Source organism: Heteronotia binoei, chromosome 9, assembly GCF_032191835.1.
Source record: "Heteronotia binoei isolate CCM8104 ecotype False Entrance Well chromosome 9, APGP_CSIRO_Hbin_v1, whole genome shotgun sequence".
Taxonomy (NCBI): Eukaryota; Metazoa; Chordata; class Lepidosauria; order Squamata; family Gekkonidae; genus Heteronotia; species Heteronotia binoei.
In genome coordinates this window covers 89744915-89760785 of record NC_083231.1, presented here as the reverse complement: position 1 = coordinate 89760785, position 15871 = coordinate 89744915, and the positions used below count along the sequence as shown (strand labels likewise).

Below are 15871 nucleotides of genomic sequence, written 5' to 3'. Positions count from 1 at the left end.
GAATAGAAACCATGGCACTTCCAAATAAACACAGGCAGATTTCAGCTAGAGTCAAGTTCAGTAGCACATTAGAGACAAAAAGGATTTTTTTGGGGGGGAGGGGATGTATGAGCTTTCAAGAGTCAATGTTCCTTTTGGACTCTCAAAAGCATGCACCCCAAAAATCTTGTTGGTTGCTAAGTGCTACTGGACATGAATCTAGCTATGCTACTGTGGACCAACACAGCTACCCTTTGAACTGATGCACCGGTCTCAGGGTGCTTAATTCCTGTGGAAATGAATCTTTCTATACAATACTAAGTCCTTGTCCTACCCAGTCCACAAAGAGACATAAAACCCTGACCTACGTATCTTTATTTAGAAGTAAACCCCATGAGTTCAATGAGGCTTGCCCCTCCCCCCAAAAAATGTGTGCACTGCACACCTTATGTACTTTACAGACACAGATATGCTTCTTCTTGGAAGGACTTGAAAACACATGACAGGGACCTTTTTGAGAAATGTGGAGATCCTGCTAATAACCACTTCAAATATAGTTTCTCCCTAGGTTAAATTCAGATACAAAGGCAGGTTGTGCTTTGCTGTTATGAATATGAGTCTTGGAAGTCATCTGGAATTCGAGACTTCCTGGTTTAAGGAGGCAAGGAACAAACTGGCTGTATTTTGGACATAATAATAAACTGTTGTTTGCTATTAACCAGGAACTGTTTCAAGGTGCATGCAAGAGGGGAAAGGAGCACATAAACCCAAGGTCTTCCAAGGCTCACTTTTCCATCAACAGCAAGAGATCATAATTACTTCCAAGTGTAGCCCCTACATCTTAACCATTCAGAAGTTGCAACGTTTGCATATACACACACGCGCGCGCGCACACACACACATTTCTAGCCTCACAGCTGCTGGTACTTTCATAAACAAGTTAACTCCTTAGCCTATCTGAGATAGAAATCTGAAACTACCTTTCAGTGAATGAAACCTATCTAAGCCTGGTACTGTCTATTCTGACTGGCATGGACTCGCCAAGTAGAGCTGCCACCTCTGGGTTGTGAAATTCCTTCAGATTTGGGGGTGGAGCCTGGAGAAGGGAGGGGGCTCAGCAGGAATGTGATTCTATAGAGTCCACCCTCCAAAGCTGCCATTTTCCTGAGAGGAACAGATCTCTGTAGTGTGGAGGTCAGTTGTAATTCCAGAAGTCTAAGCTCCATTTCGTTAATTTTTTCTTTGCAGGAACTGTTTTTTTTTTAATTTTAAAGTAAAGCTGGAGACTTTCTGCCCATAGCACAAACACATTGTCTCTCACAAAACAGCCACCAAATTCAAACTGCCTGGTTTCACAGCTCCTCTTATGAGCAATTCACAACTAGGCAAAAAATATGTTCACACTGAGGCTGAGACAGTAATAAGTCAGAAAAGCATTAAGAACAGCAGTAGTATTCCCAGCCCAATAGCTGTGATTACTCTGATTATCTGAAACTCAAAAGAGCTGCAAATATTTCCTGGGGAGCAAACCTTCCAGGTAACACAGCTTCACTTGAGCAGATCCTGGTCAGACATCAAGTTTATATCAGAAGACAGCTAACATTACCAAATGAATGCATGTAGTATGAACACATGCTACCAAGTTGTCTCCCCTTTTTCTATATATGAATGAGTGTTCACACACACAGAGGGAAATTAGGACATCTGGTCCTCTTGCAGTCCACACATGGTTTTCAATGGAATCCCTCTCTTCTGCGCAGAGCTAACTCACACAATCATTAGCCTTTAGCAGAGGAGGCAAGTCTTGGGGACTCTAGGATAAACTTCTGTGTCCCTTCCTGTTACTGGTATTAAAACCCTGGGCTTGGCCAGAAGCACAAGCCAAAGGACTCTTGGTCTGTAGCTCTGAAAAGGTCAGGCCAAGGATTCAGAACTAGCTCAGGAAGTGGCACATTGTATTATTTGGTTATTAAAACTGTATTTGGTAAAGCACTTTGCCCTCCCGTCTCCAAAAAAAAAGCAGTGAAAGAAAAATAGTGTTGAAACTACTGTAAACGTCGTGTGCCACGTGTGCAGTCTCCTTATATAAGGACTGTAAAACAGTTTGCCATTCTGTTACCATCAGACTGCATCAAGTAAAGAATGTCACATTAGCTGGATCTTGGTCCAACCCAGCAAAGCACTTTTCACATTCCTAGGCAAGACCACGCACCTTGGATCACACAGAGAAGAGGATCATTTGCTCTTGCTTTGTGCATTTAAAACACTTCAACGGAGATTCCACATACAAACATACAGAAGGAAAGCAGAGGCCCTCGAGTATTAAAATAGTACTCATGAAAGCTAGCTCAAGATTTTGACTCACAATTGCGATTGACGCAATATGTTAAAGATGCCTGAAAATTTTGCTTTATAAAACGAGTCTTGATAGGGTAAGGAGAGCTCCTGACCTCAACAAGTTTGACAGCCACAGATCGGAAGTGAATGAACTTGAATTAATGAAACTCAATAAGGTGTGCCTGTTTGCAACATGGAATAAATCACATGGATGGATGCAATTTTATGATGGACACAATCATTACTGACCCTTAAACATATATGGCTATAGTATTATTTTGGGGGAATATTAATAGCGTTAAGTCAGCTAAAGGCGCAAGACTAATGCTGTATTCCAACTCTCTGTAGTTGTCCTTTCCCAAAAACTTCAACAAATAAGAATACTATGTACATATTTACCTCATTTGGTCCAGCAAACAGAGGAATATCGTGGAAGGGTGAAATATATTTTCCCTTTGAATTCTCTACAAAGATGAAAATATATATATGAGCAAACACACAGAAACAGCATGTACGGCACTTATGTGCATCTCAACAGACACTGAGATCCGCCGGTTATTTAAATGCAAATACTATTTGCTTAGCAAAAACACACAACTGCAATAAACCCCAGTAAAAACACAAACATTACTAAAAATTTACAGCTGGAGAAAACCAAAATCACATTTTTCAGCTTCCTATAATAAGAAGGCTGCAGATTTATACCCCGTCCTTCTCTCTGAATCAGAGTCTCAGAGTGGCTTACAATCTCCTTTATCTTCTTCCCCCACAACAGACACCGTGTGAGGTAGGTGGGGCTGAGAGACCTCTCCCAGAAGCTGCCCTTTCAAGAACAGCTCTGTGAGAGCTATGGCTGACACAAGGCCATTCCAGCAGCTGCAAGTGGAGGAGTGGGGAATCAAACCCAGTTCTCCCAGATAAGAGTCTGCACACTTAATCGCTACACCAAACTGCTCTCAATAAATTTCATGCTCCTGTTTTCCCACTCTGCCAACAAAATAACATACATGCAAAAATGTCTAGATCCTTGCTCTTTCTCCAGTATATTATTCCAATACCAAGATTTTTAGAGATATACCCAAAAAAGGGATGGAGCTCGTTCTCTGCGTAAGAGACTGAGGGCCACCCGCACACCGTTTCAGTGGTTACTCTTTTAATATAAGAAAATTTCAGCCCCCTACATGACAAAAAAGCTACTCTGAATTCTGTTAACACTTTTGAATGAATTTGTATTTTATTAATCACAACAGAATCTACATACACTGAAACATAGTAATGTGCAGATTTGCTACACGTATCATGTATTTGGTTTACAGAAGGCACAGTTGCTTATTTATTGGTGGTGGAAAGTGCCATCACGTCGCAGCCAACTTATGGTGACTCCACAGGGTTGCTGAGGCAAAAGACAGTCAGAGATGGTTTGCCATTGCCTACCTCAACTTCCTTGGTGGTCTCCCACCCAACCAGGGCTGACCCTGCTTAGCTTCCAAGATATGACAAGATCAGGCTAACCTGGGCTATCCAGACCAGGGCTATTTATTATACTGAGTCATTTAATTAGATGGCCAGTGCTGCTTTGGAGCTTTCAGAGACTGGAACTGTGGTGGTACAGACATAAGAAAGCTTGTATATTTGTATCGTTTGGAGTAGCTAACCCTTTGGCTAATACAGCAGTTAGCCTGTACTCACGGGAATTCACTTGGATGCCCAATATGCTTTTAGTCCTTGACAGCACAAATGGTGAATTTATTTTGATTTCAGCCCTGCTTCTCAGTGGTAAGTTGGCTCCCAAATAAGCTTGCAGGTATAAGAATCAAACACAAATAATAATTAAAGTGCAACACAAAATGTTCCTCGTGGAGAAAATTCTCAAATTCTGCCAGGCCGAAGCATGATGAAGGGATGGAAGGCTGCTTTTCCCCTCTGCCCCCCTCAACTCAGCGATGGCACTTGAGTTGCAGGAGTGGGGACATCATCTCTGAATGCACTCTCAGATCTCCGGGCACATGTGTTGAATGAAAGGTCTCTTCCATAGCTGATTATGTAGTGATTACTAATCTATGTGATAAAAAAGGAGAAGTCCAAAGGCACACTGACAAGTAACACAATTTATTCCAGCATAAACTTTCTTGAGTCACAGCTCAGTTATTCATTTTACTTATTTTAAGACATTTTTATGTCACCTTTCCACCCAATCAGGGTCCTCAAAGCAGCACACATAGAAGCATTAAAACATCTGAAAAATTAAAAATAATATTTAAAATTATAGTACTAAGTTTGAGTTCAATGGCACCTTTAGGCCCAACAACTAAGTTTTATTCAAGGTATAAACTTTCACCTTGAATAAAACTCTGTTGGTCCTAGAGGTGCCATTGGACTCAAACTTTGTTCTGCTGCTTCAGACCAGCACAGCTACCCATCCAAATTTAAAATTATAAAATAATTCAACAGAAACTCAAGCAATACCAGAATCGGGGGCAATAAGTTACTAGGGGCATGCCAACCAAAGAAAAAAAAAGTCTCCACTTGCTGGCAGAAGACACCAATAGCTGGAGTACCTAAAGGAGGGAGTTCCAAAGTGGGAGCAGGCCTCTTCCTGGGTTGCCACTTGTCTCGCCTCAGATGGCGGGGCAACTAAGCAGGGCCTCTGAGAATGACCAGACTGAACAGGGAGGTTCAGGTGGGAGAAGGTGGTCCTTAAGGTATGTTGGTCCTAGGCTATACAGGGTTTAAAGGTCAATACAAGCACTTTGAATTCAGCCCTGAAGTAAGCTTGAAGCCAGTGTAGATGGAACAAGACTGGAGTGATATGATCCTTACAACACACTCCAGTCAATGCTCTGGCCACAGCGTTCTGTACCAAGTACAGCATCCCGACAATGCCAGCCCCACTTCACATATACAAACTGTCTGAGGGCTCCTCTGGACATGTCTCAGTGAAACTCCTGGCCCTCGACAGCCATCTGATATACAACCAAAAAGATTCACAGGAAGAAGATATTGCAGAAGAAGCACCGTGAATTAATAACTATCAAATATACTATGTACAATTTCAATAAATATTTAAAACTATATCATGTGTGTGAATTTCATTCAACAATGTACATGGTCTGCAAAGTTCATTCCCCACTGAGACACATTCATGTTAGTTCCAAAGTCTCATATCCATTCAATAAGTTTCAAAAGATTTTAAAGTGCCAGTAACAGTCTTTATAAAGTTAAAGTGCATCCAGCTTCTAAATGGAGAAAAGTGCTTGTGATTGAAACTTTTAAAATCCTGGAGAGTTGACTGGACCCTTTCACACCACCTTGTATATTGCTAGATGAAATTCACACAAATGATATAGTTTAAAATATTTATTGAAATTGATAGCTGTCTGATGTAGTCTGGGCTGGCAGAGATGTGGGAGAGGTCGGAGAAGCCCACTGAGGAGCACAAAGAAGCACTTGGCCAAACAGATGCTCTTAAAAGTGCTGCAGCCCAAGACATGGGCATTTCCAGATGTTGCTGGAGACAGGAGGAAGTGAGCAATGGGTGCCAACAGACTCCTTCAAAACCTCTCATCAGGACTGATTCTCCTCACTAGTAGGCAAGCAGCCCTGACTGGGCTGGTGCCACTTGTCGGGGGGGAAGGCAGAGCAAGCAGGCCCATTTGGGGAGGCATGGCCACACTGTGGTAAGCAGACTGGCAGATAAAGCCCCTGGACTGACTCAGAATTGGCAGGGCATGGCCTCCAGAGAGCCAAGCTGGGAGGAAGGCATAGGTGGGGAAAGGCAGAAACCTGTCCAGGCTGGCGCAGACCCCTTGCAACAACTCCACAGTCCCCCAAGGGTCGCCAGTCCACAGAATAGGAGCCACTGCCCTGTTTCATCTGATCAGCGGGCCCATAGCTACGAGGGGGTCTGTGGGGGCACAGCCCCCTGACTTGGGGCCCCTAACCAGCCTCCAGTGCCTCGGCTGCAACCTTCTCCATTCTGCTGTCATCGTACATCCATGCCTAGGGGCCGGAAGAATTCTCTGACCCCTCAGCAAGCAGAAACAACGGGGCACTTTCAGCGCCCAGGACTGAAAGCTAAGCTCCACCTTGCTTTTGCTTGCTTAGGGGCTGAAAGAAATCTCTGACCCCTCAGCAAGCAGAAACGGGGCACTTTCAGAGCTCAGGACTAAACGTTATGCTTCACATTTGGCTGACATTGGGCTAGAGGGTGCCTGCAAGAGGAGGCCATTCTGGCCCTCAAGTGGGGCGGTGGGGGTGAGGGGCGGATGGCTCCATTGTAGAAAGGGCAGGGTAATAATAATAATAATAATAATAATATTTTATTTTTATATCCCGCCCTCCCCGCCGAGGCGGGCTCAGGGCGGCTGACAGGCATGGGAATCCCATGAATCATAAACAACATAAACAATTTTAAATATCAATTACAGTAAAATTATTTAAAAGTTAAATATATAATAAAATAGGTGCTAAATGCTGTAGTCGTGATATCCACAAGATGACTAGTTGTCCATTCATCAAATTAGTCGGGTTCCATCTCAAAGGCCAGCTGAAAGAGACATGTTTTGCAAGCCCTGCGGAATTGGTTCAAGTCCCGCAGGGCTCGCACCATCTCCGGAAGGTCGTTCCACCAACGAGGGGCTATCACCGAGAAGGCCTGCTCCCTAGTGGCCCTCAGCCTGGCTTCTCTTGGCCCAGGGATTGTCAGTAAGTTCTGTGAGCTGGATCTCAGTGCTCTCTGGGGCACATATGGGGAGAGGCGGTCCTTTAGGTAGGCAGGTCCTCGGCCATATAGGGCTTTAAAGGTGATAACCAGCACCTTATAGCGAACACGGTAGACAACCGGTAGCCAATGTAGATCCCGCAGCCCAGGCCGTGCAGTTTCCCACCGTGGTAGTCCCTCCAACAGCCTGGCCGCCGCGTTCTGGACTACCTGAAGCCTCCGTGTTCGGTACAAGGGCAGCCCCATGTAGAGGGCATTGCAGTAGTCTAATCTCGAAGTGACCGTTGCGTGGATCACAGTTGCTAGGTCGGTGCGTTCCAGGAAGGGGGCCAACTGCCTCGCTCTCCTAAGATGAAAGAAGGCGGATCTAGCAGTGGCAGCTACTTGGGCCTCCATTGATAGAGAGGATTCCAGTAGCACTCCCAGGCTCTTGACTTTGCGCACTGGTACCAGTGGCGCACCGTCAAAGGCCGGTAAGGTGATCTCCCCTCCCGGCCCGCCGCGGCCCACGCAAAGGACCTCAGTCTTCGCCGGATTCAGCTTCAGCCCGCTCAGCCTGAGCCAGTCAGCCACGGCTTGTAATGCCCGGTCCAAGTTTGTTGGGGCATCACCAGTCCGGCCGTCCATCAGTAGATAGAGCTGGGTGTCATCTGCGTATTGATGACAGCCCAGCCCATACCTCCGTGCAATCTGGGCAAGGGGGCGCATAAAGATGTTAAACAACATCGGGGAGAGAACTGCTCCCTGAGGCACTCCACAATGAAGTGGGTGCCTCTGAGACAGCTCCCCCCCGATTGCCACCCTTTGTCCCCGACCGTCAAGAAAAGAGGAGAGCCACTGTAAGGCTAGCCCCCGAATTCCTGCGTCAGCGAGGCGGCGGGTCAGCAGCTGATGGTCGATCATATCGAACGCAGCCGATAGGTCTAGCAACAGCAATACCGCCGAGCCGCCTCGATCCAGTTGTCGTCGGAGGTCATCCATGAGGGCGACCAGGACTGTTTCCGTCCCATGACCCGGGCGGAAGCCGGACTGGCATGGATCTAAGACGGAAGCGTCCTCCAGAAATTCCTGTAACTGCATCGCCACTGCCCTCTCGATAATCTTGCCCAAAAAGGGCAGATTTGAGACCGGCCGGTAGTGTGCCAATTCGGCCGGGTCTGATGACGGTTTTTTCAAGAGAGGGCGGACCAATGCCTCTTTCAGGGGTGTTGGAAAAACACCTTCTGAAAGGGATCGATTTATAATATCCCGTATAGGATATCTTAATTCCTCCTGGCAGGCCTTAATTAGCCAGGAGGGGCATGGGTCCAGGTCACAAGTCGTGGATCGTGCAGTGCCAAGAATTCTGTCGACTTCCTCCAAGCTGAGCGGGTCGAAGCAATCCAGAGTTAAATCCGAAGACACGCATTGGGCTTCGAGTCCACTTACTGCCTCTAAATTGGCGGGGCAGTCCTGGCGGAGCGATTGGACCTTATCCGCAAAGTATTTCGCAAAGGCCTCGCAGCCTATCTCCAATTCCTTAGCTTTTGAATTGCCTTGAGGCAATGTAGTCAGGTTCCGAATTATTCTAAATAATTGGGCTGGGCGCGAATTTGCAGATGCAATCTTAGCCGCAAAGTATGTTTTCTTTGCGGCCTTGATTGCCATCTCATAGGACTTCATAAACTTCCTATAGGATGTTCTAATCGCCTCGTCACGGGTACGCCGCCATTGCCTCTCTAGCCGTCTAAGGCCTTGTTTCAGCCGGCGCAGTTCCGGGGTATACCACGGAGCCGGCTTAGTCCGAGGCCGCAGAGGACGTCGAGGTGCAATCTCCTCAATGGCTCTGGAGAGCCGATTATTCCAGGACTCAACCAGGCCATCGAGGGAGGTGCCAGAGGGCCAGGGATCCCGCAGAGCCATTTGGAACCGTTCCGGGTCCATCTGGTTCCGCGGGCGAGCCATAATAGGCTCCTCGCCTAAACAGGTTTGGGGAGGCATGTCTACACGGGCCTTGAGGGCAAAGTGATCCGACCATGGCACCGCCTTGGCGGTTATATCGCTCACTACAACCCCGGCCGCAAAGATCAGGTCCAACATGTGACCAGCCTGGTGAGTGGGGGTTACAACAAGTTGAGAGAGTCCCAGTGTCGCCATGGAAGACACTAGGTCCGTCGCCTGACTGGAGGACGGGTCATCAGCATGGACGTTGAAGTCACCCAGGATTATCAACCTTGGGTGCTCCAACGCCCAGCCCATCGCCGCCTCCAGTAGGGATGGTAAGGCGCTGGCTGGTGCGTTAGGCGTACGGTACACCAGCCAGACCGCCAACCCCTCTCCAGCCTCCCACGCCAGGCCGGCACACTCAATACCTTCAATCTTTGGGGCCGGGAGTGCCCTGAAGGAGTAAGCCTCCCGTACAAACAGTGCCACCCCTCCCCCCCGCCCGCTAGTCCGTAAGGTAGGCTGGCGCACACAAATGGAGGTTCCAGCTGCAGTCCGGGGCTGGGGATCAGTGGAGAGGTGATGTTCGCCTGCAGGGGTTTTCTGGCCTGGTCTCGCTGGCCACCCGAGCGAAGGTGGGAGCTGCGCTTGGGCAGCCTCGACTCGCCCTCCGACAGGAAGAAATCAGAACTGGATGTCTTGTAGCCCCAGAAGTCAGTTGCGACTTGGTGGTGCCTTCCACAACGCCCCCCCCTCCCTTGACCCGTCGGGCTTGCCTAGCTGGATCATGCTACAGGTAAGGGCAGGAGGCCGTACGGCATGTATCTAAACCTCTGAGTGGCTCCCCACCAGAGCCACTGGAAGAGGGGTGGAAAGGGATCACCTTGGGGCAGCTGTGGGGAGGGGGAAGGCTGTATGGCAGCGAGCTGGCAGCTTTCCTTCCTCAGTGGTGGTAGGGGAGAAGGCCATGGAGGTTGAGGCCACTATGTGCCCCCTGAAAAATATCAGGGCCCCCCAATTCTTCAAATTCTGGCTATGGGGCTGCTGATCAGTAATAAATGTTGGGTCTTGTTCAGATATTGTTATGAGAAGCCAAATTCCTCCATACCTCTTGCATCCTGGAATGTGATACTTAAAACATGTTAAAGTTAGGTTTGCCAGACTGCAGCCAGCATCCCCTGGGGGCATTTAGGAGGCAGGGATTTGTGTCACTATATAATTTTTGCAACTTCTACAGCATTCCTTGATGTAATTTCCAATTTTCAACAACAGTGACATGGGGTGTGTGGCCATTTCCCCTGGCACAAGTGGATTACTGGGCTATCTCCAGGGACCCCACAACTCTGGGTGACCTGTAGTCTCCGACTAGCTGTGGAGAGTTTGCAATAGTGAAGAAAGGGTGGGCATTACTTAATATACAATTCAGCTATGCATTCTCAGAATTAAACTTGAATCAGTTCAAACTGTATAGCAATTTTTCCTCCAGATAATGTTATCGACAGAACCAATCTATCCATCTGATTAGGCAGAGTATAAAATACTGTGCCCTGCCAAGCTGTCAGGGTACTAGCACAGAATATTGTGAAAAAGAAAGCATATTTTGTAGTGCATAGTTTTAATGACTGCTTTCACGCATGATGAAATCCCAACCCAGAAGTCGCTGCCATTACAGAATCTGCCTACAGCCAGATGTGACGTCTGCACATTTGCGAATGATTGTGCTCTGATCCACTCGGATTGCCCACGGCACTCACTAATGGGATCCCTTCTGGTGTATAGTCAACTCGAGATTAGGAAATTCCTGGAGTTTTGGGGCGCAACCTGGAGTGCAGAGGGGCCGTCCTCAGAGGGATTTCATGGTCTACGGTCCACTCTCAAAAGGCGCCACTTTCTCCAGGGGGAACTGATGTCTGGAGATCAGTTGTGATTCTGGCAGACCTCCCCCCCTCCCGCGGCTGGCAACCCGACGCTATTTGCACAACGTTGTCCCATGAGCTGAGTTCATGACCTCCAGAAGAGACTTTCACCACACACGCCCTTCTGGAAGCCTGCCCGGGAATTTCCAGGGTCGGCTGAACAACACCTACTACTGAACTTGCACCGCGCTTATTTCTCAGCGGAAATCTGATGACTGCTAACTCACGGGACGTCCTAGGAGAGCCAGGGCAGGAACTCCCGCATCGGATTAAGCTAACCTTTGATCTGACCACACCACGCGGCTCTTGCGCCCTTCGAAATGCAAGGATCAGAGGGAAGAGGCGGGGCTTCGCCAGCAGCACCGCTCTAGAACGCGCTATGTAACAAGGCAGCCGACGAGCCCACTGTGTCCCGTCGTCGTCTGCACCGCGCGGGGGCATCCCGAGGGGCTACTTACTAAAATAGAGGCGGTAATCGGGCGAATGGAGTCGCCCCCGCTGCTCTGTGCCGTACTGAGCCATGAGGCCGCCGAGCGAGCGGCAGCCAGGCGGCCAGGGCTGCAGGAGCCGCGTCGGGAACTGCTTCCTGAGAGAAGCGCCGCAACGCTGAGCCGCCCAAGGCAGCCGCAGCAGCCACTTCAAGCCGACCGCCGTACGCATGTCTGTGCCTTCCGTTCCTCCGGGCGGTCCTCCTCCGGCGCACCGGCAGTAGTGGCAACGACGGGTGGAGCTTGAGCATGCTCAGCTAAGGCCGCTGAAGTCGCAGGCTTGCCCTCAGTTCTTGGGGACGGCCCCGATCAGCCAAGAGTTGACTGGAGGGACGCGGAAACGCAACTAGGCTTGGATGGGCAGATGAGACGGTGGCTGCCCATCCGAGCAGCGCCGAATACGGGGAAATTGTCAGGATTCCCAATACATCCGCCTCAAAGCGCCAAGTACTACTGCTTGGAGAGTAATTGCAGTTAATTCCGTGGAATTGACTTCTGAATGAAAATCTGCACCCGTAAATTCTTTTACCAAGGAGGAGTAAATGATTCCCCGTTTACTGCATGGAATTTATTTCCGAATAACTGTGGTCAGGATCGGGCTGTGTGGGCAGCGGCAACCCCCGCTACGTTGCTGCCTATGAAGACGAGAAGTAGTGCTCAATAGACAAGATTCCCTTATCTGATTCTCATGGCAACTTGGGTGGGGGCGAGGAGGGAACCACCCTATTTTCAGACGTAAGCCAACGGCGGATTTAAACCGAGTCTGTCGACTCGAAAAGGCTCTTCAAATCACGGCTAGATAAAGTAGAAGGAGAAAATGTAAAAGTGCATTAATACAATATTCCATTATTTTTCTCGTCTTTCCCTTATCTATACAGTATGAAAGATAAAGTTACTTCTATGCAGTATCTTCTCCAGCAGGCGAGGACAGAGTTTGTCAGGAAGCTCATGCTTGGCATCCATAAAATTCCAGTTTAATTTTTTTATTTTTAAAAAAAATCAGATCCCATACCTGGAAAAGTACCAGGAGAAGGCAGGATCAGAGTAGTGGTCTGTCTTGGCTATCCACAGACCTGTCTTCACAGTGGCCAACCCCAAATGCACAAATTGTTTTGTTTATACTATAGCACCCCTTTTCCATCAGGGACTCAAGGTAGATTACAGGATAAAAAGCAGTGCAGTAATAAAGCGCAAGGCTAAAGGATTGGGATTGCCAAATTAGACGACAATTACAGTATTACACCTTTTAAAACTACAATTTTTAAAAAATACAGTATGCCTAATCTTGAGCACTGCTTGCATTATATCAATTTTTAATTATGGGTCAAGGTGTAAGCAGTGTTGAAGCAAATAACTTTTGAGTTGCAATGTGGAGAAGCAGCAAGAAATTTGTTGCTTTGGCTAATTGCGCAATAATATTGTACATCAAAAGGAAAATTTCTACTAGGTGTAGCTTCTCCCTTACCATGTACCAGTATTTGTCAAAGTAGGTGGCACCTGTTTCAGTCCTGTTGCATGCCTGCAACAGCCTGTTTATCAAGGAATACCTCATCAGACTTATTCTCAAGCTAGCATGCATAAAGGGTAATAATACACGGAAATGGGCAGCTGAAGCTTTTCAGGGCAGCAGATAAATAACAAAAGCTAGCAAACAGCATCATATTAAGCCTCTTATTAAAGAGACAGGATGTTTTTTCTCCAAGATTGTTGGCAACCTCTCATGCATAGTGATTTACACTCCATGTGGAGGATCCCCCTCTCACTGGAGTTACAGCTAAGGGGCCAGTTCTTCCAGACATAAAAAATATCAGGATATGGTGAATTACAGAAGAAGCCATGCCTGGTAGAAAGTCCACCATCTGATGCAACAGCTGGGGGACAGTGACTCCTACGACTCTTGCTTCTTAACATGTACAAAGAAGGTAGCATGGGGCATTCTTCAGCAGCCCTTTACATTGTTTTTTCAGTGTTCAGAGGTTTTTTATGTCAATTTTAAAAAAGATGATTCCCTTCACAAGAAGGGGCACCAAGAGTACCAGAATGTTTGTGAAATTAAAATGAACTAGGTTTATTCCCCCTGTTCTCACAGTGAATCCTTATATCATAGTGCCCTCTACTTGACTAACAGAGTGAGAATCTTTTCATGGTAAAGAGCCTTACATCTGTTAGGCTAGGCTCCAAAAGAAGGCAAAATAGTGCACAGACTGCTTAAGATGTTTATTTCTGTTATTCACAGGAAAAAGTAAATGACCAAAACCCAAGATCCAGGAAGTCACACTTACTGTTAATTAATGAATGGAATGAGCCATAAAAGTTTAACATCCTGTAATTAATATGAAGTCTGAACTCGCAACCAGGATACCAGCTTCCAAACTGACCTCTGCAACTGTGCCTTTAGCAAAGACTATAGGAATTGGTGGATGACAATTCATCCCAACATAGAAATTAATGCTGTCACCTGCACTACTGCAGAGATAACCTGAAAATGTTGGCAAACTTGATTAAAAAATGCCATACTATAGGTTGCAATTGGAGTTAAAATCTCTCCAAGATGGAAAGACTTTACTAGTTTGCACATGGCAAGTAGAGATCTACCATTATCACAGTTGATTTCCAAACAACCAAGATCAGCTCCCCTGGAGAAAATGGCTGCTTTGGAGGCTATTATCTAGTATTATAACCTGAAGTTCCTGCCCTCCCCAGGCTCCAACCCCAAAGTCTCCAGGTATTTCTCAGCCCAGAGCTGGCAGCCCTAACAGTATGGTAGTTTTTGTTCTGCATTCAGCTCCCTTCCCTCTATTGCAAAAATATCAAACCTATGGTTTTGCCAGATCTGCTAATAAAACACCTCATTAGTTTCTTGCGGTTGTTTGGCGCCTTCCTCTGAAAGGTAAAAACTCTGCCCTTTCCCGCCTGTTTGTTTTTGAAAACTGGTCCCAGTCTGTCTATATACACAACATGCTGGTGCTTTGTGTATGTATAAACTCAGATGCCTTTTTTATTGAAGCAGGAAAAACATGCATAACTGCTCTCTGGGACTGCAGAGCCTCTAGGTTTGAGTTCTTCTCTGTAAAATCTCCAAGGATCATTAAAGGGCATATAGCTTCATTCAATCAATCTTTCTCATGAACCTTTCAGACATCAAATGCAGTTGCAGTGACTTGAAGCAATCAATCCACCAGAGGAAATTTGCTTTTAAATACCTGTTTTCTTTACTTAAAACATCAGGATGATCAGATCAATGGTAATGTGCCAGGAGATATACCACATCAAAATACCCCTTTTCCCAAAGAGCTATTATTCATTTTCCTATTTACCCACAGTCTTGAGTAGTTTTTCCACTGCAGTTGAAATTTACTTTCCCAATGCAATTTTTGAGTACCTTTGCAGCATACGTTTCACACTACACCTGTTTAGTAGTGGGGGTTACCTATTTTCTTATTAGGGGTGAGATACTGGTTTGCAATAGACTTAGCACCAGTGTTCCCTCTAAGCTGAGTTAGTGTGAGCTAGGTCACAGTTTCTAAGCCTCCAGCTCACACATTTTTGTCTTAGCTCAGGAAAAATAGCCCCAGAGCAAACTAATTCATACAGCAGCTCACAATTTTAATGCTGGTAGCACATAAAGTAGAATTCTTGCTCAAAAGACTCCATAGCTTAGAGAGAATATTACTTGGCACCTAAGACTATCTGCTAGAACACTCATTGGTTGGTTTGCTTGCTTTTCTCCACATGAAATACATACCTCCACCATTTAAGGCTGCCTACAGAAAAATTGCCTATATCTTTAATTGAGGCATAATAGTATGGTATTTACTAGGTGATGTGATTTAGCTTCATTCCGTGAAATGCTGCAGCTGCCCATTTCCCAACTTTAATTGTCTATGACAGGGCATTTTTTTTTCCTATCAGGCCTGTTGGTGACCCTACTAACATGCCACAGTTTAAGAGAGGAAATGCCTGCAATATTCCTATTATCCTACCAAGAGCTATTACTCCACTGATTTAAAACCAGGGCTTTTTTTGAGTAGGAATGCAGTTCTGGCTGGCTTGGTCAGGGTTCCGGCTGAAAACAAGGTCTCCAGCAGAGGGAAGGCACTAGGCAGCCATGCGCTCCCAGACTGCGTGCTCCATCTTCTCTGCTGCCTCCAACCTCCAACAGGCTTGCAAAGAGAGCAAGAGATGTGGAGCTGCCCACAAGCGCCCCCTCCTGTGAGAAACTGGGCCTGCCACTGCCCACTCCACAGCACGTGGCTCTCTCTCTCCAGCCATCTTTGGGAGGGGACTGGGGAGACAAAACAAGGTCTCTCATTGGGCTGTGTGAGAACACACATCCATTAAATGCAGCTGATGGCACTGTACTGTTCTGTGTATATATGCAGAAAGAAGAAGATATTGGATTTATATCCCACCCTCCACTCTGAAGAGTCTCAGAGCGGCTCACAGTCTCCTTTACCTTCCTCCCCCACAACAGACACCCTGTGAGGTGGGTGGGGCTGAGAGGGCTC

The 15871-nt window shown here is 46.8% G+C and overlaps 1 protein-coding gene across 1 annotated transcript in view; it reads right to left on the bottom strand.

Annotated features, from left to right (window-relative positions):
- The window catches only part of PPA2 (inorganic pyrophosphatase 2), a 36814-nt gene extending 25089 nt beyond the window's left edge, over positions 1-11725 (bottom strand). Inside the window, exons 1-2 of the mRNA XM_060246963.1 lie at positions 11334-11725; positions 2716-2780 (exon numbers count right to left, since the gene is read on the bottom strand). Of these exons, the coding sequence (XP_060102946.1) occupies positions 2716-2780; positions 11334-11535 (267 nt within the window). The 5' untranslated portion in view covers positions 11536-11725. The remainder of the gene's footprint in view (positions 1-2715; positions 2781-11333) is intronic.
- Positions 11726-15871: the final 4146 nt, after the last annotated feature.